Below are 23,847 nucleotides of genomic sequence, written 5' to 3'. Positions count from 1 at the left end.
GTACACTGGGCTTTAATGGTAGTGTCACTGATCTTACTACTGCAGTCCTCTGGGCTAATGACAATTCTTTACCTCCTCCTTTCTCCTCCCACTCATTCCTCTCCTCTTTCTGCATTATAATTTGCTCACCCCTCCCTCCTTCCATCTCTCTGCCTACCATCCCTCCATCTCTCACTGACTGGCATGATGTCACTTGGTATTTGCACATCAAGGTAGTGAGGCCAGAAGTTGTTCAGTATTGATAGTAGGGCTCCTCACCTTTAATCGGAGAACTATTTGATTTGTCCCCCCCGTCTCTATCTTTCAAGTCAGAGCAGTTTGAACCTGTCACTTACACCAGACCCCAGAGAGAAACCAGGGCCAGCAGGCCTTCGCTGAGTACCCACATACATTAATATATGTTTATTAGATCAGTGTAGAGGAATCAGCTCCAAATTGGCAGAATTGGTTTTATATTGCCAAAGAGGCAGATGTCTGTGCCCACTCCAGGGACAGACTAGACATCTCTGAATGGAAGCCTGGCTGGTTCCTTCGTGTCAGATCAAAATGCTACTCATTAATACTGCCCTACCAAGCAAAAGAGCAGTAACTGCACATTTGGTCAAAAATGTGTTATTTAAATTTTTTATACATTAAATACAGTTGAAGTCGGAAGTTTACATACACTTAGGTTGGAGTCATTAAAACTAGTTTTTCAACCACTCCACAAATTTCTTGTTAACAAACTATAGTTTTGGCAAGTCGGTTAGGACATCTACTTTGTGCATGACAAGTAATTTTTCCAACAATTGTTTACAGACAGATTATTTCACTTATAATTCACTGTATCACAATTCCAGTGGATCAGAAGTTTACATACACTAAGTTGACAGTGCCTTTAAACAGCTTGGAAAATTCCAGAAAAGGATGTCATGGCTTTAGACGCTTCTGATAGGCTAATTGACATAATTTGAGTCAATTGGAGGTGTACCTGTGTATGTATTTCAAGGCCTACCTTCAAACTCAGTGCCTCTTTGCTTGACATCATGGGAAAATCAAAAGAAATCAACCAAGACCTCAGAAAATAAATTGTAGACCTCCACAAGTCTGGTTCATCCTTGGGAGCAATTTCCAAAGGCCTAGTATAGTACGCAAGTATAAACACCATGGGTCCTCGCAGCCGTCATACCGCTCAGGAAGGAGACGCATTCTGTCTCATAGAGATGAACCTACTTTGGTTCGAAAAGTGCAAATCAATCCCAGAACAACAGCAAAGGACCGTGTGAAGATGCTGGAGGAAACAGGTACAAAAGTATCTATATCCACAGTAAAACGAGTCCTATATCGACATAACCTGAAAGTCTGCTCAGCAAGGAAGAAGCCACTGCTCCAAAACCGCCATAAAAAAAGCCAGATTACAGTTTGCAACTGCACATGGGGACAAAGATTGTACTTTTTGGAGAAATGTCCTCTGGTCTGATGAAACAAAAATAGAACTGTTTGGCCATAATGAGCATCATTATGTTTGGTGGAAAAAGGGGGAGGCTTGCAAGCCGAAGAACACCATCCCAACCACGAAGCACGGGGGTGGCAGCATCATGTTGTGGGGGTGCTTTGCTGCAGGAGGGACTGGTGCACTTCACAAAATAGATGGCATCATAAGGAAATTTATGTGGATATATTGAAGCAACATCTCAAGACATCAGTCAGGAAGTTAAAGCTTGGTCGCAAATGGGTCTTCCAAGTGGACAAGGACCCCAAGCATACTTCCAAAGTTGTGGCAAATTGGCTTAAGGACAACAAAGTCAAGGTATTGGAGTGGCCATCACAACGCCGTGACCTCAATCCTATAGAAGATTTGTGGCCAGAACTGAAAAAGCATGTGTGAGCCAGGAGTCTTTCAAACCTGACTCAGTTACACCAGCTCTGCCAGGAGGAATGAGCCAAAATTCACCCAACTTATTGTGGGAAGCTTGTGGAAGTGCTACCCAAAACGTTCGACCCAAGTTAAACAATTTAAAGGCAATGCTACCAAATACTAATTAAGTGTATGTAAACTTCTGACCCACTGGGAATGTGATGAAAAAAAATAAAAGCTGAAATAAATCCTTCTCTCTGCTATTATTCAGACATTTCACATTCTTAAAATAAAGTGGTGATCCTAACTGACCTAAGACGGGGAATTTTTACTAGGATTAAATGTCAGGAATTGTGAAAAACTGAGTTTATAAGGTGTATATAAACCTCCGACTTCAACTGTACATGCTTCATGTGGACAAATATACAAATATCCTGTTGTGTTATGGAGAAAATGGGGGTTCATGTTAGCAGCAACAGCAAAAAGTTAAAGCGAAACCAAGGAAAAAGGCAGTAACTTCCATCACACATGTCAGTTACTGCCTTTTTCCTTGGTTTCACTGAGCTTTGGGCTGCGGTGTCTACGGTAAACCTTGGTATTATTTATTGTTCTTTGCTGATACAAGTCTCAAACTATATGACACTGACAGCCACATACCAATAAATATACTAACACGAGATTGTATTAAAAAAAAAATCGTCATGGAAATTTCAGTGGGTGTAACAAGCAAAAAGGCGGTAACTGCAGTCTAGGGTCAAAGGTTCATGTCAGAGGTCAGGGTCAATATGAATAAGTAAGACCACATCTCCAATGATCTACCTACAATTAATTTGGCTGGACAATAAAAAAAACTCTCAGTTTCACTGTAGGGCAGAGTAGAGCTCTCTCCTGAATGGGGATGATAGAACGCTGTGTTGGTACACTTCTCTTGCAATGTCTTTACATTAGATCCTAGACTTTGTTGTTTAATTCCTTTTAACACGTTATTTGCTGCTGTAGGTTTTGCAGGCACTCCAGGCTACCTCTCTCCAGAGGTCTTGAGGAAGGACCCCTACGGCAAGCCGGTGGATATCTGGGCCTGTGGTGAGTGACTCCCTCCTTCAATGTGCGCGCGTGTGTGTGTGTGTGTACTAACCCCCCCCCCCCCCCCCCCCCCCCGTGTGTGTTCTGTGTGCAGGTGTGGTCCTGTACATTCTCCTGGTGGGCTACCCTCCCTTCTGGGATGAAGATCAGCACAAGCTCTATCAGCAGATCAAGGCTGGGGCCTATGATGTGAGTAGTGACCATCTGCCCCCCCCCCCCCCCCTCTCTCTGTTTACCATTCACCTCAATGGGATTAGAACAGATTTGTGTGTGCATGATTATATTATGTTGAATTCACTGAGAGACCAGTGTGTATGTGTGCATGCACGTGTTCGCTTGCGCTCGTGTGTGTGTACGTTTGGATGAGGCCTTGGGAAAGAGAGAAGAAGGCTGGAGGGAGAGCTGTAGGGAAGCAGCGGAGTGGTGTTGGGTTGGGCTTGAAGGAGCTTTTAGCAGCACTCAGGCCATTAACACTAAACTGATGGGAGGAGAGGGGGAAGAGCTCAAAAGAGCCTCACACTGTGTGTGTGTGTGTGTGTTTGCATGTGTGTGTGCTCAACGGACCACACCAGGGAGAGTGTGTGCCTGTCTGAGTGCACACATACCCTTCAGCTCCCCGTAACGACCCAAACGGTCCCGGTCCATATTTTGCTCTCGTTAATTTTTAATTGGCTGCGATAGAGCTGTGTTTTCTGTCCATTGAGGCTGTCAGAGCAGCCCTCTGCAGTTACTAACCCAGGGGGAGGGGCCTAGGAGACTCTACAGCACTGTGGCAGCCCAGGGACACAACTCCAACTACTGTGTGAGGAATACAAACTAACAGGGATGCTCTGATGTGTATACATGCAGCAGGACTGTGTTTTGTATTCTTTCTGTATACCTTTGGTTTAGGACTTGGGAGAGCTCGTTCTACTAAATCAAATCAAATTTTATCCGTCACATACACATATTTAGCAGATGTATTGCGGATGTTGCGAAATGCTTGTGTTCCTAGATCCAACAGTGCAGTAGTATCTAACAAGTAGCTGTTAACCAGCTAGTAACTAACTACCTCCTAATTCAGGTTCAGATATGTTACAACTGGGTTGGAGCAAAATCCTGCACAGCTAGTAGCTCTCCAGGAGGATGGTTGGCCACCTCTGGTTAGCACTTAATTCAACTCATACGGTCTTCTCATGTCTTGACTCATTGTCTTATCAGATCTGATTGGGTGAGGTGTAATGCAACTGAATAAACATGGATTGTTTTTGGCTTCAGTAATTGATTTGGTGCAATCTTTTCCGATGCAGCAATGTCCAAGTACGCCCCGACTTTCAATTTATGATTCCATTTATTTATTTTTGTATCTAGTTTAATTTGCTGTCTGAAAGCACCATTCAGTTCAATTATATTTCCTCATAAGTCCTCGTAATTAGAAAGCAGGCTTCGTTGTTTGGCATCTCTGCAATGTGGGCAGATTTTTTTGCGAATGTGTGTACTCTCTGTGTGTGTTTGTGTGTCTGTGTGTGATTGCAGTGTGTGTGTGTGTACGTGTGCACACACGGGTTGCGCGTGTGTACGCATTTCTGGTGCGCATGCTTGTTTGTAATGTGTGTGTGTTTGTAATGTGTGTGTGTGTATGTGTTTTTATAATGTGTTTGCGTGTGACGGAGAGCTGCAGTCTGGAAGCAATGTGATTATGAGGACCAGCCAGGGCATTAGTTTGGGCGGCCGGCCGAATGAAGCGGAAAGGCCCACCATGACCAGCACTACCTCCTCCTCCTCCTCAATATCTCTACCATAGTACTCACTAATTCAATGAGTCTCAATCACAAAGAGCCTCGTGCTGTGGTGTGTGTTGAGATACAGTGCATTCGGAAAGTATTCAGACCCCTTGACTTTTTCCACATTTTGTTATGTTACAGCCTTATTCTAAAATGTATTCAATAGTTTTTTCCCCCTCATCAATCTACGCACAATACCCCATAATGACAAAGCAAAACAGGTTTTTAGAAATGTTTGCTAATAAAAACTGAAATATCATATTTACATAAGAATTCAGACCCTTTACTCAATACTTTGTTGAAGCACCTTTGGCAGCGATTACAGCCTTGAGTCTTCTTGGGTATGTCGCTAGAAGCTTGGCACACCTGTATTTGGCGAGTTTCTCCCATTCTTCTCTGCAGATCCTCTCAATGTCTGTCAGGTTGGATGGGGAGCTTCGCTGCACAGCTATTTTCAGGTCTCTCCAGAGATGTTCGATTGGGTTCAAGTCCGGGCTCTGGCTGTGCCACTCAAGGACATTCAGAGACTTGTCCTGAAGTCACTCCTGCGTTGTCTTGGCTGTGTGCTTAGGGTTGTTGTCTTGTTGGAAGGTGAACATTCACCCCAGTCTGAGGTCCTGAGTGCTCTGGAGCAGGTTTTCATCAAGGATCTTTCAGTACTTTGCTCTGTTTATCTTTGCCTCGATCCTGACTAGTCTCTCAGTCCCTGCCGCTGAAAAACATTCCCACAGCATGATGCTGCCACCACCATGCTTCACCGTAGGGATGGTGCCGGTTTCCTCCAGACGTGATGCTTGGCATTCAGGCCAAAGAGATCAATCTTGGTTTCATCAGACCAGAGAATCTTGTTTATCATGGTCTGAGAGTCCTTTAGGTGCCTTTTGGGAAACTCCAAGTGGGTTGTCATGTGCCTTTTACTGAGGAGTGGTTTAAGTCTGGCCACTCTACCATAAAGGCCTGATGGTGGAGTGCTGCAAAGATGGTTGTCCTTCTGGAAGGTTCTCCCATCTCAACAGGAACTCTGGAGCTCTGTCAGAGTGATCATCAGGTTCTTGGTCACCTCCCTGACCATGGCCTTTTACATATTTATTATTTTACCTTTATTCAACTAGGCAAGTCAGTTAAGAACAAATTCTTATATTACAATGACAGCCTACCCCGGCCAAACCCTCCCCTAACCCGGACGCCACTGGGCCAATTGTGAGCCACACTTCTCTCTTGATTGCTCAGTTTGGCCGGGCGGCCAGCTCTAGGAAGAGTCTTGGTGGTTTCAATCTTCTTCCATTTAAGATTCATGGAGGCCACTATGTTCTTGGGGACCTTCAATGCTGCAGATATTTTTTGGTACTCTTCCCCAGATCTGTGCCTTGACACAATCCTGTCTTGGAGCTCTACGGACAATTCCTTTGCCTCATGGCTTGGTTTTTGCTCGGACATGCACTGTCAACTGTGGGACCTTATAGACAGGTGTGTGTCTTCCCAAATCATGTCCAATCATTTGAATTTACCACAGGTGGTCTCCAATCATGTTGTAGAAACATCTCAAGAATGATCAATGGAAACAGGATGCACCTGAGCTCAATTTCGAGGCTCATAGCAAAGGGCCTGAATACTTATGTAAATAAGGTATTTCTGTTTTGTATTTTTAATACATTTGCAAACATTTTAAAAACATTTTTTATTTTTGTCATTATAGGGTATGGTGTAGATTGATGAGGATTTTTATTTATTTAATCAATTTTAGAATAAGGCTGAAATGTAACAAAATATGGAAAAAGTCAAGGGGTCGGGATACTTTCCGAAGGCACTGTAATGTGGATGCTATGATGATTACAGGTAGTCATGAATGAATCGTGAATAATGATGAGTGAGAAAGTTACAAATGCACAAATACCATACCCCCAAGACATGCTAACCTCTCACCATTACAATAACAGGGGAGGTTAGCATTGTTTTGGAGTATGATATTATTACTCATCATTATTCACGATTCATTCAGGATTATCTGTAATCATGGTAGCAACCACATACTTAACTTTGGACTACATTAATACACATATCAGATCATTTGTCCCAATACTTTTGGTCTCCTAAAATGGGGTGACTGTACAGAAAGTGCTGTAATTTATAGACGGTTTACCCGATATGGATGAAAATACCCTCTGCACTTTAACCTCATTGTCATTGCATCCTTTCAAATCCAAAAGTGCAGGAGTACAGAGCCAAAACAACAAAGCGTGTCACTGTCCCAATACCTTTGGAACTCACTGTATGTTTATCTGTGTATTTGTCATTGTACCGTATTTACTTAATGCGCATCTCTAATAATTTCTCCTCTTTCTCTCTCACCCCCCACCCTCGCTCCCTCCCAGTTCCCCTCCCCAGAGTGGGACACAGTGACCCCCGAAGCCAAGAACCTGATCAACCAGATGTTGACCATCAACCCTGCCAAGAGGATCACTGCTGACCAGGCTCTCAAGCACCCATGGATCTGCGTAAGTCACCCCATCACCAGGCTATCACTCACACGTCATTCAATTTGGATGTACTTGAGTACGGTATCGCTATTACATTTATGGTAACGTTGGCCCCATTTTACCTCCATAACTGGTGCTGTGATGGCGTAATCATTCATTTGTTGTTACTTCTCTGCTTTCCACCTCTTCTCTGCTCCTCTTCCCCCGACCAGCAACGTTCCACTGTGGCTTCCATGATGCATCGCCAAGAGACTGTGGAGTGCCTGCGCAAGTTCAACGCCAGGCGAAAACTCAAGGTGAGGGTGTACAGACACTGACACTCACTTGGGTGCACACACATATATCTGTTGTGTTAGAGAGATTGTATACACCCCTGTCCTAGCTCTGTATTCTGTCTTCTCCAGGGAGCCATCCTTACCACCATGCTGGTGACCAGAAACTTCTCAGGTGAGGGGGGCATCTGGGTGTTCACATTTAGAATGGCATTAGTGTTCTTCTGCGTTCTAGTTCGTCAAAGTGATCCAAAGATAGGCAATAATAAATTCTGTATGTTCAGAAGTTTAGTGTCCTTACCTCAGATTGAACTTCCCTTGGAGAGGAAACTGCCTTGAACACTCTCTCAACCACTTCCCTAAGTAGATGCATTGAGCTTTTTGTTGTTTTATAGACTTTATAAATAAGATAGTGACCTTTATAATAAGGAGCATTGTAAAGTGCAGATGTGTAGAGTAGGTTGTTTGTCCTTGTATACATCCACAACCCACCTGCGTGCCAAGGAATACTGGGATACTAAGTTCTATGGCCCACGTTTCCTGGCTAATTGAGACATTTCAGACTACCATTTCAAATCCTAGCAGCACGTAAAGAGCTTATCTCAGCCTCGTCTGAAGGCCACTCTATAAAGCACTATCGTGGAGGACAGACATTAGACATAGAGCTCTCTGCTCGTAAGAAAGTAGTGTTGTGTGTACAATGTTGCTTCATAACACTGCATAACTGTCACTTGTTGATCTCTGTGTTTTTTGTGGCAATCTTTTGTTATAGTCGGTTGTGATCAATGATAGGCCATTGAAGTTTTTTGTTGTTGTTAACATCGAGTGTGCACATTGGCGTAAGTATCGGTAGGATATACAGTTTGGAGCCCATGGATGTATCTGCCCGCCCTCCTCACATCATCTATGAGATGAAAAAGGTGGGTGAGTGGTGTGAACGGGGGGGGGGCACTTAAAGAAGTAAGTGACACTGTGCTCTAGAGAGGCCACGCCTCTTCCCTGGTTGGTCCCTCCCAACTGAATGCCTCTCTGTCTAATAGTGGGCCGACAGCACACCAGCCCTGCGGCCACCACCAGCACAGCTGCTCTTGCTTCAGAAGGTATGTTAGTCAGGGCAGGGGAGCCGCAGTAGCCTGGCACTGTGCCAACACTGCCCCCTGGTTTGTTAGCATGTGGCCTGGAGTGCCCGCCACTGACCCTTGGTTTCCCCCCCACCCCCCACTGACCTGCGCACTGGCACATACTCTACAGCTCTAGAGTGGCCATCCTCCCATCAAGACATCCCACAGACACACACACACACACACACACCCCACCCGCTGCCCTCCAAACCCCCTCCCTCCCTCTTCACCCCTACACTACACCCTCTGAGTGATACAGGACTCTGAACCAAGGCTGGCCCTCCCTAAGGCTTACACGGAACCCAAACCGGCTGCGCGCGTGCGCCATCGTGCATACATGTATTTTGTCCCCCCACACCAAACGCGATCACAACACGGAGGTTAAAATATCAAAACAAACTCTGAACCAATGACATTAATTTGGGGACAGGTCGAAAAGCATTAAACATTTATGGCAATTTATCTAGTTAGCTTGCTGTTGCTAGCTAATTTGTCCTGGGATATAAGCATTAGGTTGTTATTTTACCTGAAATGCACAAGGTCCTCTACTCTGACAATTAATCCACACAAAAAACGGTCAACCGAATCGCTTCTAGTCATCTCTCCTCGTTCCAGGCTTTTTCATCTTTGAACTTATATGGTGATTGGCATCTAAACTTTCATAGTATTACCACGACAACCGGCAACACAGTTCGTCTTTCAATCACCCACGTGGGTATAACCAATGAGGAGATGGCACGTGGGTACCTGCTTCTATAAACCAATGGGGAGAGGCAGGAATAGAAAGGAGTTCTATTTTAGCCCTTGGCAACGCATCAACATTGTGTGATGTTCTAAAGAAATGAGAATTGAAGGTGACAGACATAGTTCTCATTGTCACACGTGTGCTCTCTCACGCAGGTAGGGAGTCAAATCAAATCAAATTGTATTTGTCACATGCTTCGTAAACAACAGGTGTGGACTAACAGTGAAAGGCCCTTCCCAACAACGCAGAGAGAAAGAAAATAGAGAAATAATAGAAAAGAAAAACACGTAATAATAAATACACAATGAGTAACGATAACTTGCCTATACATGGGGTACCAGTACAGTCGATGTGCAGGGGTACGAGGTAATTGAGGTAGATATGTACATATAACTAGGAGTAAAGTGACAGATAGTAAACAGTAGCAGCAGCGTATGTGATGAGTCAAAAAAGTTGGTGCGAAAAGGGTCAATGCAGATAGTCCGGGTAGCTATTTAGTTAACTGTTTAACTAGCTATTTAGCAGTCTTATTGCCTGTGGGTAGAAGCTATTCAGGCTCATCTTGGTTCCAGACTTGGTGCATCAGTAATGCTTGCCGTCTGGTAGCAGAGAGAACAGTTTATGACTTGGGTGGCTGGAGTCTTTGACAATTACACCGCCTGGTATAGAGGTCCTGGATGGCAGGAAGCTCGGCCCCAGTGATTTACTCCACTTCGTCCCCGTCGATGTGAATGGGGGCATGCTCGGCCGTCCGTTCCCTGTAGTCCATGATCAGCTCCTTTGTCATGCTGACATTAAGAGAGAGGTTGTTGTCCTGGCACCACACTGCCAGGTCTCTGACCTCCCTAAAGGCTGTTTCGTCGTCGATCAGGCCTACCACCGTCGTGTCGTCTACAAACTTAACGATGATGTTGGTTAGTCTGCTATATTTAGAGCTGTCTGAGGCTGTTTGATAGCAGACAGAAATATTTCCATAATTTCCATAATAATTACATTATTTTGTCTATATTCAGACATATTTCACACCTTTAACATTAACCTGATTTAGGTTATTAATGCACACTAAGTCACAGCGCTGATACAACAGGACTGGGTGTGTGTGTGCATGCACAATATGTGTGCCAGTCTACCTACCTAGTGTGTGCATGTCTCTCTTTCTTTCCACTAAATAAATCTTTGCCAATGAACGTTTGGGCAGTCTTAGCTCTAAAAACAAAATAACTAACAAACACCCACACCCTACTTTTCCCCCGCAAATCAGTCCAATTAACATCCACAGATCTTAATCAATGCCCAGTTGATGCCCATACCCCACAGCCTCATTGCATTCGCCTGCATGGACTGGCACCTCCAACCAGCCAGCATGTATCTGTGCCTCTGCAAGCCTGCATGGGTTACCAGATGCACCTGGGTGGTTCTGATTTCTTTCTCGTTTTATCTCTTTCGTGTTGCTTGCTCCGTTTGATTTCTTCCCGTCGTGAACCTTCCTATGGTGAAAGAACAGCACTATGTCACTGGCAGCTTGAGTTGGTTGGTGATGGGTCACGCCCACAGAAGCTTTGCGTAACACTTGGACACGACCCCGTGGCCCTTTCTGTTGCTGTTTGTTGTCTTGTTTCTCCCGCCTGGATGATAGATGGAATTCAATTGTTTTAATTGCAGCAGTTGAACGAAGATATACTGGTTACGGCTTACAACCGCAGTACAGTCTAGGCTTTAGATGCCTGGCAGGCAGGGTGTCTCCCTTTTCCCCCCTACGATGCACCCTTTAGCTGGGCTGCACTCTGGGAGCTGAGCTGCACTCTGGGAGCTGTAGTTTGCTGTGGATAATGCATGCCAAGCTTTTGATATGACCAACCAACCACCATCGCATGAACCACCTGCGAACGAGCCTGAGACCAATTTTTGCCTGTTGTCACGATATATGAAGATACTGACCTTTAAAAAAACAAATCTTGCCCTCTTTTCCCCTTGCCCTCCTTCCTACATTTTTCAATGGAAGGTAAGGGACTTTGAGGATCTTTGAGACCTGATTGAAGGTTATCCTATATATGTGTTTGTGTGTGTGTTTTTCTCCGTCTCTGTGTCTCTCTGTGTGTTTATATGTCTCACTCTCTGTCGTTTTTCTTTTTCTATGTGAGCGTTTGCAAGGTACTGTAATGTGTGTACAGTGTGTGTGGCGTCGAGAGCATGTGATATGTCTGTGAGGCATGCTGAAAAGGAAACGGTACTGTTGTACCACCCTGCTCTCACTGTACATACAGGTACCCTGCTCCCTACAGTCTTCAATGTCCAAGCGTCAGATGACTACTGAGCAGGTCAGATGACTACTGAGCAGGTCTTCACCTCAGTGACCACAGAGGCTTGTGACATCACTGTCCTCTATTTTCCTCCTACAGTATTATGGCTCCTGGTTGATTGACGCTGGGCGTGGTTTGTTCTAGATTAGTTGCCAGTCATGTCCTAACGTCTGTCCCTCTCCCTCTTCTGTTTCAGCATGCAAAAGTTTACTAAACAAGAAGTCGGATGGTGGAGTGAAGGTAAGTGTTTTGAGCTGTATGGAAGTTCTGTGCCTCATCTCTCTCTCTCTTCTGTCTTTTCAGCTCTCTCTCTCTCTCTCTCTTCTGTCTTTTCAGCTCTCTCTCTCTCTCTCTTCTGTCTTTTCAGCTCTCTCTCTCTCTCTCTCTCTTCTGCTCTTGCTATTTCTCTATTTTCCTGAGAAGTGTGTTGGCATTAGGAGACAGATTTCCAGTGTAGGCTGTGGGAACGGAGAGACCAGCGTTTTGACCTCCCCTTCCCCAAGTCTCACAACTCAGTGTCTGTAATGTTTATAAAATGACAGGCAGTTGAAATATCGCTTGCTGGGAGGAACGGTACAAGGTTATTATAGATAAATATTACTTCACTGTCGATATCAGCTGTCCAGATTGTGTAAATGGTATATAATCTACACCCATAGTAATTGATAGTAAAGTTATGATTTTCAGTTTGGATGTGTGTGAGTGTGTATCTTTGTGTGTGCAGACAGTTAGCACAGAAAGACAAGTAGGATGATTTCTTTCACCAGCAAAACCTCTCCTCTGATCCTGAGTGATCCGAGTGATCCGCATGGTGAAAGATCATTGGTTTTCAACAAGGAGTCAGTGCATGCAGTGAACTGCCGTGGTCGACAAAGGCCAAACAATAACCAGGTCTAAAGCAACACAACCCGCCTTAACGTTAAAAAGAAAAGCTGCACATTCTAGTAGCTCCGACGCAATCATTTATTTACCAACGTTTCGAGAGCTAAGCCGTCTTCATCAGGGTTTCATGTCAAACACTTCAGGTCACAAGTAAATATAGGTTTCCATTGGACACACGCAGGTGTTTGTAATCTGTGGCATGATATCATTGGTCATGATCATAAATTTGTTGAATATGACTTAATGGATCCATATTGCTTTACAGCTATGTCATTTTATTTTACTGGTGGAAAGCCCTCCCTCTATGTTTCCCGTTTGTCCTTCAAGCTCCTGTGGATGTTTTTTTCTCTGTGGGATCTAACTGGCAGCTTCATTTTTTCCCCTCTATTTTTATTGGTTCATTTTTCCCTATGATGCCCTGTTTTTCCCTCCTCTCTGTTGCAATCTGTTCAGAAAAGGAAGTCCAGCTCCAGTGTTTGTTTGATGGTGAGATCTGCTTTGTCTTTCTCTATCTCCTTCTCTCTTTTATTCCCTCTCTCTCTATCTCCTTCTCTCTTTTGTTCCCTCTCTCTTTCTCCTTCTCTCTTTTGTTCCCTCTCTCTCTTTCTCTCTCGGTCGAGATGCTAGAGGGTCTGTGGCAGTTTGTCTTGTTGGAATTCCATTGGCTCTCTCAATTCCATCCAACATCTCCAGCATTCTCACCACCATAACCATTTCCCTTCCACAGAACCAGTATCTACAGTACATGGGCTAACACACGCATACATGCGCAAACAGACACACGAACAAATGCGCACACGCAAAAAACACACACCATCCCTTTCCTGCATCTGCATTTCCCCTCAATGCTCTCCCCAGCAGCCAGGCCAAGCCTACCTGTCTATGGACTCACTAGCCTACTGTCTCCCCCCAGAGTAGGTCCCTTCATCCCTCACATTGGCTCACAGCTCCAGGGTTGCCCAGAAAGAAGCTGTAGGTCAGTGCCAAGCCAGAAACTCAAACCCCAAACCATAGCCAAGGTCTCTCCCTCACAACCCTCCAAAGAGCCGGAAAAAATAACTGTAGCAGAAAAGAAATAGCATAGATAGAGTTCAATGTTGTTTTTTTGATGCAGGGAAAAGCCTACGGAACATTTGTCTGTATAGGAGAGAAAACATTTGAAGTAATTTTCAGGATCTGTTTGAAAAGGGACACACAAGTGACCCCCCCCCCCCCCCATTCCACTTTCCCAGAGACGCACTGATTACCATGGCAATGTTAGTGTAACCCATGGCAGCAGACTTGGCCTAGCAACAGGAATAGGGTGCATTTGTGCCATTGTAAATATCTATATTTTTTGTTTCTTTATTTTTCAAGTTTTGGAGGATTTATTGAACCCTCATGTTTTTCCCCTTTAAGAGAAACTTTCTCTTTTTTCCCACTTTAATTTTTTCTGTCTTGGTTGCCTACAAAATAATCTTTAGCAGCAACAACCCAGTAGTGACCGATACATCTTTTGGGGAATGTCACAGGACAGAGAATGTCACAGGGCAAAGAACACTCTGAAGTGGTCATCCAATCACAGCCTCTCTGTAGTGACCAACAGGACAGGGGTAGTCAAATCTGCATTACTGCTGGCTTTATTTTCTCCCTGGCAGTTGATTGACCAGTGTTACTGATTGACCAGAGATTCCAATCACCTGGTGTCCCAGGTCTGAATTACTCCCTGATTAGAGGGGAATGATAGAAACCAGCAGTACTGCAGACCTTGGGACTGGAATTGAGTAGGGATGAGGCATAGGAGATGTGGAGTGCTTGCATGTGCAGTCACCTACAGTACCTACACTAAATATACAGAAGTATGTGGACACCCCTTCAAATTAGTGGATTCAGCCAAACCCGTTGCTGACAGGTGTATATAATCAAGCACACAGCCATACAATCTACATAGATAAACATTGGCAGTAGAATGGCCCGTACTGAAGAGCTCAGTGACTTTCAACGTGGCACCGTCATAGGATGCCACCTTTCCAACAAGACAGTTCATCAAATTTCTGCCCTGCTAGAGCTGCCCCGGTCAACAGTAAGTGCTGTTATTGTGAAGTGGAAACATCTAGGAGCAACAACATCTCACCCGTGAAGTGGTAGGCCACACAAGCTTACAGAACTGGACCACCAAGTGCTTAAGCGCGTAGTGCGTAAAAATTGTCTGTCCTCAGTTGCAAAACTCACTACCAAGTTCAAAACCACATCGGCAAGCAATGTCAGCACAAGAACTGTTCGTCGGAAGCTTCATGAAATAGGTTTCCATGGCCGAGCAGCCATACACAAGCCTAAGATCAACAATGTACAATGCCAAGCGTCGGCTGGGGTGGTGTAAAGCCCGCTGCCGTTGGACTCTGGAGCAGTGAGGAATCACGCTTCACCATCTGGCCGTCTGACGGAAGAATCTGGGTTTGGCGGATGCCAAGAGAATGTTACCTGCCCCAATGCATAGTGCCAACTGTAAAGTTTGGTGGAGGAGGAATAATGGCCTGGGGCTGTTTTTCATGGTTTGTGCTAGGCCCTTTAGTTCCAGTGAAGGGAAATCTTAATGCTACAGCATACAATGACATTCTAGACGATTCTGTGCTTCCGACTTTGTGGCAACAGTTTGGGGAAGGCCCTTTCCTGTTTCAGCATGACAATGCCCCCGTGCACAAAGTGAGGTCCATACAGAAATGGTTTGTCAAGATCGGTGTGCAAGAACTTGACTGGCCTGCACAGAGCGCTGACCTCAACCCCATCGAAGACCTTTGGGATGAATTGGAACGCTGACTGCGAGCCAGTCCTAATTGCCCAACATCAGTGCCAGACCTCACTAATGCTCTTGTGGCTGAATGGAAGCAAGTCCCTACAGCAATGTTCCAACATCTAGTGGAAAGCCTTCCCAGAAGAGTGGAGGCTGTTATTGCAACAAAGGGGGTAACAACTCCATATTAATGCCCATGATTTTGAAATGAGATGTTCGACGAGCAGGTATCCACATACTATTGGTCATGTAGTGTACCTCACATGTCTTTGGCTGCGTTTACACAAGCAGCCAAATTCTGATAATGTTTTACTAATTGGTCTTTTGACCAATCAGATCAGCACTGAAAAATATCTTATGTGAAAAGATCTGATGTGATTGGTCAAAATACCAGTGAGTGGAAAAAATATCAGAATTGGGCTGCCTGTGTAGACGCAGGCATAGAGCCTCATTGAGGCCCACTGTAAGGATCCATCCCACAGCCTGGACCCCTCTTCTCTGGCCATCCTGCACCACCCCACCCCAGCACTATCTCAAGCCCCATGCTTACCACCACTGCACACTCCCCACAACACCATACACACTCCATGAAAAGATCTGCTATGTAGAGTAGCTGTCATTTGTGGTTTGGGGTTGAATGTAGGTCAGTTGTTTTTCAGTCTAATTGTAAAGGTATATGTATTGAATTAAAATGGGAATCTGTGAGCCTACCAGGAAAATGAATCAAGAAACTGTATTTAAAGCTAGTCTAAATTATATTTATAACATTGATATATAACTGTTAGTGTAGTGTAAGTGCTACTATTTATAATTTAAAGGTAGAATTCTTAATGAAAACTAACAGTTATAGGCTATACAGTGTTTGTTTACATTGACTTTGTTTACAAACATTGGCGTAAAATAGCTTATATTTTGGGTTCTGATGAGGTACGACAGTTAAATTAAGTTCATGATGCATATAAGTTATATTCTTGGGTATATGGGTATATATCATTAATGGGTATATATCATTAATTTATAAGTTTAAAAATGGATGTAGCTATTAAGGATTCTAGCTTTAAGAGATGACGCCGTCTTAGCGACGACAGCTCTTGTTCTCTTTGATGTAAAGATTTCAATGTTAGAAATACACAGTATTATAGTCTTAACAGAGTCAGGTTCTATGCCCCAGAGCTGGAACAGCTCAACTAGACACTGAAGCTTTGCTTGCATTACTCTTGGGATGGAATGAGTGTTTAAAATGCTCTCTTCAAACCTATTGTGGGTCCATTAAAACCATAAGAATGTCCATATTGCTTAGAACAATAATACTACAATCAAATGTGCCCACCATCACAACCATCTCATCCCCTTTCACGGGTAGTTGTGATCATTTAGCCGTTAGTTTCTGTTAGAAGAGAAAGAGAGGAGTGGTGGCACTGGACTAATGTCTGACGTGTACTGTAGCTTCAGTTTCTGGGGAATGTGAGCATTGAGCTGTGCCTTGTTCAGTATCAGTGTGACCACGGCAGAGACGTGTCAAAAGGCTACTCCGTCTGGGACATTTGATCACCAGTAAAGTACTCCGGTACCATCTGAAACCTCAACAGCATTTTGCTCTTAACCTTTTATTGACAGATCATACTTTTCAACACCTTTCATGAATTCATCTGGCAAGACTCTCTGTTAAAGGGATAGTTGCAATATTAGTTACATTCTTATTTGCCTTGAAGATATTCTAGGGTCTAGTGCTCTTTATTGACACAACAGTCAGGCTGTGGGGTTGTTGGCGAGAGGCTTTCTTCTCTATGCAACTTACTTTTCATTGTCTTACTCAGGACATCCTCCAGATACATACATGCCTAAACCGTTTGGGACTAACAACAACCTTCTCATCAAGGCCTTTCACTGCATGCACAGACTCCGACAACTAGGCGCCGCTAGTCACTTATTCTTCATTCCTTAACCAGATTCTGTAGCCATTTGATATTGGCTGTCTGGGTTGACTCTTTGTGGTCCATAGATGTTAAGTGCTTGTTCTGATCTGATTCCACAAGGTGGTGCAGACTGTGTTCTATGCTGTCCCCAGGGACAGTGGTTTCTTTACCCTAGCAGGTGCCAATCAATATTGAGATTGAAGTGCTGGGTCCTGTCTGGTTCTACTCTCAAAGTCGTTAAGAGATTTTTCACAATGTGTTCGATATTCCTGTGTATTTAGAAATGTTACTAAAGTGTGCAATATCTGCAATGCAACAAGAGAAATCACACTCAAGAGGTAGAGACGGACTCAAAACCACTTCAAACACCCAATTGGAGACCTCCACACAGGCATTTCCGAAATGAAAGAAAATCGCTAAATTAATTTAGCGTGTCAAGAATGTTCATTTGCTTGCACAGAAGTGTCAATGTCTTCAGAGCGCGTCTTTCTGCACCTACAAATTCCTTTTGACTTTCAAAAGAGGCAGTCATTTTATGTATCAAAGGGAAAACACTGCTGCTGAATTAAAGCAAGTGCGTAGTGCATACTGTACAGACAACGATTGTCCCTGCAAAAACACCATCCGAACACATTGGCAGGCACACTGCAGGCGTAAGTCTCTGCAGACAACATTGTTTACTGTAGCCTGAAGAAGATATCTCTTCCATGACACACACTCACCGACCTGCACCTCAGCCTCGTAGACTGGGGCTGAACAGTCCCATGGGTCTGCCTACATATATACATACAGTATACTCTGTAGAAGTCATTTTGTGTTGTTGTTTTTTTTGCCCCAGCCGCAGACAAACAACAATAAAACCAGTGTAGTGAGCAGTACCAGCAGCACCAAAGACAGCAGCATATCATCTTCAGCACCAATGGTATCTCATCTATACTTGGTTTCTCTCATTGTTGCTTTACTCACCCTGTTCCGTTGGATTAGTCCCTAAGTTTCTGTTTAGTTCTTGCTTTTTGCCATCTGTTTGTCTCATCCCCTTTATTGACTCTCCCTTTTTTTCCCCTCCGTTCCTTCCACCCTCTCCTCTTCACCTCCATTTTGAAAAAAGTGTGATGTTGACGATGGTTTTGATGGTTTTTAAACCGAACAACTGGTTTGTGCCTGTGACCCTCTCTCACGAGGCTCCTGTTTTACCCAATCCTACTTTCTTGTCAAACACAGACATATATGACGATGCACAACAAAACATACACAGATAATGGTATTTTAGAATATATTCACAATGTCACGATTGAATGTTCCTAGGGGTCTGTTGTGGGTATTTGTATTTCTCCTGTGATAATGCTGGGGATTTGATACGCTACACATTTACAGGACGGTAGCTGAATAACCGGGGTGTGTGTCAAAATATTTTTTTAAACTATGATACCAAATTCAAAACAAGGAAATTCAAAAGCTCATTAAAACAGGATCCAAATTAAAACAGGATTCAAAAGCTCATGGGTAAAACAGGATCCAGAAATGTCAGGAAACAGAGATATCCCAATTGTATGGAATATGCAGTCCCTCTATCTACAAGTATTTCCTTATGAACCCTTCCCCCAGGGCACCCACACAACATTTCAATAATACAACTCATCTAAAGTGACATTGAACCTCCCTTTCCAGTCCTGTCTCTGCCCCTGTACTCTGTTAACAGAACATATACAGGGGAAGCAAAGAACTGTGGTGAAAAAGCCTAGAGGCATGTATAGTGGTGTCTGTCAGACAGACTACTGAGCTCCAGTGACCTGAGAGAGACTTTAAACCTGTAGGAGGGAGAGAATCTTAGCCCGGGTGTTTGGCAAGGCAACAATGTACTGTAGAATTGTGGAATGTCAATCAGGCACCCACCCTTCATTTTTCTAGGCGCAATGCTGCTCCTAAATTCAAATTCCAGCTCGTATATACAAGTAAAATGGTTGCACTGTAGAGCCCTGCCCAGGCTAAGAGAAACCCTTTTCTATCAAAGCCAAATCAGAGGACCACCTCCATCAAACTGATTGGGAAGATTCGTTTCTTACTCTTCTCCAGTAGGGCTACCGGTAAGGTATTTGGTGTTGTTGTGGATTCATTGGCTGATGTGGTCAGTGTTAAAGGATGGTTTGTCTCTCTGGGTCCCCGCTCAGTTGATCTGTCAGTCATCCCAAGACAGTGCTGTCTATGCTATATCAGCCTCCAAGCTTTTTCTGATCAGCTACGATGCATAAACTTCCTGAAGGGCAGAATGTCAGGCTCTGTGGTACCATTTAAAGGGACAGTGCAACATTTTGGCGACTAAGCCCTTCTTTCTACTAACCCAGAGATTAACTCATGGATACCATTTGTATGTCTCTGCGTGACTTAATTGCCAAAACGTTGCACTATCCCTTTAAGCTAATGGCCCCAATATCTGAGGGACTGCATCTTCATGTGTGTAGGTGGTTTTGTTGAGATTGAGTCTGTAGACCAGTGTCCTGTGGGAAGGTCCAGGGGTGTGCTATGTGGGAGTGCCTTGGGGGTGTCTGTGATGCAGTATTGTAAGCAATTAGGCGCTTTTGCGATGAGTGTTTCCATGGTGACTGACTGTGACGGCAGGGTCTAGGTTGGAGAAGGAGGGGGGCTGCTGATCCAATCTCATAGCCAGTCAATCCCCTCATCCTCAATTCAGACTTTGCAGCCTTTTCCGTCTGTGTGTGTGTCCCCTCCTCTGTTTCTTTACGTTTTAAAGGCCCTCTTCTACGTCTGATAGCTCCAATGATAAGTGACATAGTCCATAGCTCCTTCCTCTAGTGAAATGGGGTAGTTTGTAGTATGGTCTAATTCTCAAAACCCCATCCTGTCTCGTCGCCCCCCATGACGGAGCCCCTCTGCTGCCTCTGTGCTGTGGCGTGTGTGCTTGGCGCTGTGTGTGTGTGTTTACATGCACCGGGCGTGTGGACTGTGTGTATCCCACACGCCCTGGGCCTTCCCTGGTGGTCACCGCATGTTAAACTCTCTCCTGCTTCCCCTAGGAACCACAGACCACTGTCGTGCACAACCCAGCTGACGGCACCAAGGTAAGCCGCTACTGCACCTCTCTAATCCCATAGCCGCTATAGGCTAATGCTAATGCTAAAATACCTTAGAGTGGTTACTAAGGTACCTCAGAGTGGCTGGAGCTCTACTAAGATACCTTAGCGCGACGCTAACGCCATGAACGCTTAACCACTCCACATCTACTGACAGTCACACTAACTTAGTCGCACTAACCCTCAAAACACACAAGCCGCAACTGCTGCAACAGTCCCTCACTCGCCCAAACCACACTGGCTTAGCCACCAAAAAAGTCACATACACACCGAAAAAGTCACATACACACACCCTTAACACACAGTTTGTACCCCACCTCACCAAAAGGCTGTGTTTGGTGTGGGTCCTCATGCGCTCGCCCTCCTGTCTGCCTGGCTGGTTTGTGCAGGGTTTGTGTTCCTCCGAGGGAGCGTCCGTCTAACCGTTTGTCTGTCCGTCCACCTGGGAAAGGCCCCATCCAAGTCATCCCTCAGCACACAGACTAACGCTGTTTCCTCCTGTTATATCTCTGTCTCTCATTTCCTCCTCCTCTCTATCCTCCATGTTTCTGTCCATCACTCCTCTCCCCTACAGGGCTCTACAGAGAGCTGTAACATCACAGAAGAGGAGGATGTGAAAGGTAGGAAAGGTATGCCAAACGTTCACCTACTCTGCATGTTTTCGCACGTCTTCTATCTCTATATCTGTCTGCAAAAGTGTTGGTCAGAAAGACAGGGCTAGAATTCAAGATGGGCCTCAGAGATCTTGGCCAGTGGATTCTCGAGGTAGTATATATTATACACATGATTGAAGAAGCCATAGTTATCTGAGAAATGGGGATACAAACTGATCATTCATGTGCTCCTGTGTTGTCAATCCTTCTCCTTCATTTCTTTAGAAAGAGAATAGATTATGATCAAGGCCTGGGAGCCTTTGAAGGCCTGAGTTAACTGTCAGGCTGGTGTCTGGGCCTGTGAGCATCTGGGAAATGTATCCTATAGGAGAGGTAAACACAGATGGAAGGTGTTTGTAAATGAGTATACATTATATGGCTAGAGAGGGAATGAGGAAGCACTGGAGAACAGCTTTTCCTTTGGTCCTTACAGCTGCTGTGGAGAAGTCAAATTAGTTTGTATTCCTACAGAGTGAAAGGAAATGTCTTGTTGAGAATGGAAAAAAGCACCGTAGTCTTAGCTTTTCAGACTGTGAGAGACGGAGCTGAATACTGGGCGGTCTAGCCGTGGACGTAGACTATGCTTTGTCTGAACAAACTACTAAACTAGCACATGAAGGCCTTATATGTCTTTAGATAGTCCCTAGTCTCTCCATTCTTGGTCTCACAGCTCCCATGGGCTTAAAAACGTGTGTGTGTGTGTGTGTGTGTGTGTGTGTGTGTGTGTGTGTGTGTGTGTGTGTGTGTGTGTGTGTGTGTGTGTGTGTGTGTGTGTGTGTGTGTGTGTGTGTGTGTGTGTGTGTGTGTGTGTGTGTGTGTGTGTGTGTGTGTGTGTGTGTGTGTGTGTGTGTGCTATTTGCACACAGAGCTCAATAACATTGATAACAGAGCTGTCCTGTTCAGAAGAGTCGTGAAACGGTGGGTTTACAGGTGTGAAAACCTTTTTACTGCTCGTCCAAACTGCTGTGTTTAGATAACAACTTCGTTGTATTTTAACTGGTTGCTTAAACAGTGTTAACGAGGTGGTGGGGGAGGGCCTGCGTTTCAAGTCGTCAGGAGATATAGCAACAGACTCCAGGACCGACAGGTTCTCTGGCACTAACGTCATCCTGCCGACGAGTGAAAAGGCCCCACATTCTGAGAGAGGGTGACAAAATGTGCCAACACAGAGGCCTCTTTCAGGTCTTAAACCCAGAGACACAGATATAGACGCACATAGACATCGGAATCGATGAAAGCCCATGTCAATCGTCACTCTCATACAGTATTTCCAGAGACCTACAGTGCATTCAGAAAGTATTCACACACATTGACTTATTCCACATTTTGTTATGTTACAGCCTGAATTTAAATTGGATTCAATTTAGATTTTTGGTCACTGACCTACACACAATACCCCATACTGTCAAAGTGGAATTATGTTTAAAAAAAAAAAGTTTTTACAAATTAATAAAAAATGAAAAGCTGAAATGTCTGAAAAGTATTCAACCCCTTTGTTATGGCAAGCCTAAATGAGTTCATGAGTAAACATTTGCTTAACAAGTCACATAATAAGTTGCATGGACTCATTCTGTGTGCAATAATAGTTTAACATTATTTTTTAATGACTACCTCATCTCTGTACCCCACGCATACAATTATCTGAAAGGTCCCTCAGTCGAGCAGTGTATTTCAACAACAAAGACCAGGGAGGTTTTCCAATTCCTTGCCAAGAAGTGCACCGATTAGTAGATGGGTAAATACAAATTACATTGAAGATCCCTTTGAACATGGTGAAGTTATTAATTACACTATGGATGGTGTATCAATACACCCAGTCACTACAAAGATACAGGCGTCCTTCCTAACTCAGTTGCCGGAGAGGAAGGACACCGCTCAGGCCAATGAGGCCAATAGTGACTTTAAAACAGAGTTTAATGGCTGTCATAGGAGAAAACTGAAGATGGACTCCACAATACCAACCTAATTGACAGCGTGAAAAGAAGGAAGCGTGTACTGAATAAAATATTCCAAAACATTCATCCTGATTGCAACAAGGCACTAAAGTAATACTGCAAAAAATGTGGCAAAGCAATTAACTTTTTGTCCTGAATACAAAAGTGTTATATCTGAGGCAAATCCAATACAACATGTAGTGGTGGCTGCGTCATGTTATGGGTATGCTTGTAATCATTAAGGACTGGGAAGTTTTTCAGGATAAAAAATAAAAGGAATGGAGCTAAGCACAGTCAAAATCCGAGAGGAAAACATGGTTCAGTCTGCTTTCCACCAGACACTGGGAGATTAATTCACCTTTCAGCAGGACAATAACCTAAAACACAGGGCCAAATCTACACTGGAGTTGCTTTCCAAGAGGACAGTGAATGTTCCTCAGTGGCCAAGCTAGAATTTTGACTGAAATCTGTTTGGAAATGTATGGCAAGACCTGAAAATGGTTGTTTAGCAATTATCAACAACCAATTTGACAGAGCTTGAAGAATGTTGAAAAGAATAATGGGCAAATGTTGCAAAATTCAGGTGTGAAAAGCTCTTAGGGATTTACTCAGAAAGACTCTATAGCTTTAATCGCTGCTAAAGGTGATTTTAACATAGGAGACGAGCGCTTCTTTGGTTTATATACAGAACAAAAATATAAAAACACAACATGTAAGGTGTTGGTCCCATGTTTCATGAGGTGAAATAAAATATACCAGAACTGTTCCATATGCACAAAAAGCTTATTTCACTGAAATGTTGTGCACAAATGTGTTTACATCCCTGTTAGTGAGTATTTAACCTTTGCCAAGATAATCCATCCACCTGACAGGTGTGGCATATCAAGAAGCTGATTAAACAGCATGATCATTACACAGGTGCACCTTGTGCTGGGGACAATAAAAGGCTACTCTAAAATGTGCAGTTTTGTCACCGAACACAATGTCACAGATGTCTCAAGTTTT

General features: G+C 44.1%; 1 protein-coding gene across 34 annotated transcripts in view; it reads left to right on the top strand.

Annotated features, from left to right (window-relative positions):
- LOC139562635 (calcium/calmodulin-dependent protein kinase type II subunit gamma) overlaps positions 1 to 23,847 on the top strand; it is a 105,134-nt gene that overhangs the window by 67,850 nt on the left and 13,437 nt on the right. For 4 of the 34 annotated variants that reach the window (XM_071380486.1, XM_071380476.1, XM_071380479.1 and 1 more), the window contains exons 8-17: positions 2,837 to 2,920; positions 3,015 to 3,109; positions 7,056 to 7,178; positions 7,373 to 7,456; positions 7,565 to 7,607; positions 8,473 to 8,532; positions 11,795 to 11,838; positions 18,005 to 18,088; positions 20,199 to 20,243; positions 20,830 to 20,875. In XM_071380486.1, the coding sequence (XP_071236587.1) occupies positions 2,837 to 2,920; positions 3,015 to 3,109; positions 7,056 to 7,178; positions 7,373 to 7,456; positions 7,565 to 7,607; positions 8,473 to 8,532; positions 11,795 to 11,838; positions 18,005 to 18,088; positions 20,199 to 20,243; positions 20,830 to 20,875 (708 nt within the window). Of the gene's footprint in view, positions 1 to 2,836; positions 2,921 to 3,014; positions 3,110 to 7,055; positions 7,179 to 7,372; positions 7,457 to 7,564; positions 7,608 to 8,472; positions 8,533 to 11,794; positions 11,839 to 12,933; positions 12,967 to 18,004; positions 18,089 to 20,198; positions 20,244 to 20,829; positions 20,885 to 23,847 lie in introns of all 34 variants that reach the window. The other 30 variants (XM_071380485.1, XM_071380475.1, XM_071380478.1 and 27 more) reach the window with 17 other exon arrangements.

Source organism: Salvelinus alpinus, chromosome 32, assembly GCF_045679555.1.
Source record: "Salvelinus alpinus chromosome 32, SLU_Salpinus.1, whole genome shotgun sequence".
Classification (NCBI taxonomy): domain Eukaryota; kingdom Metazoa; phylum Chordata; class Actinopteri; order Salmoniformes; family Salmonidae; genus Salvelinus; species Salvelinus alpinus.
The sequence above is the reverse complement of the archived record's forward strand: the minus strand, read 5'-3'. Positions and strand labels throughout refer to the sequence as shown.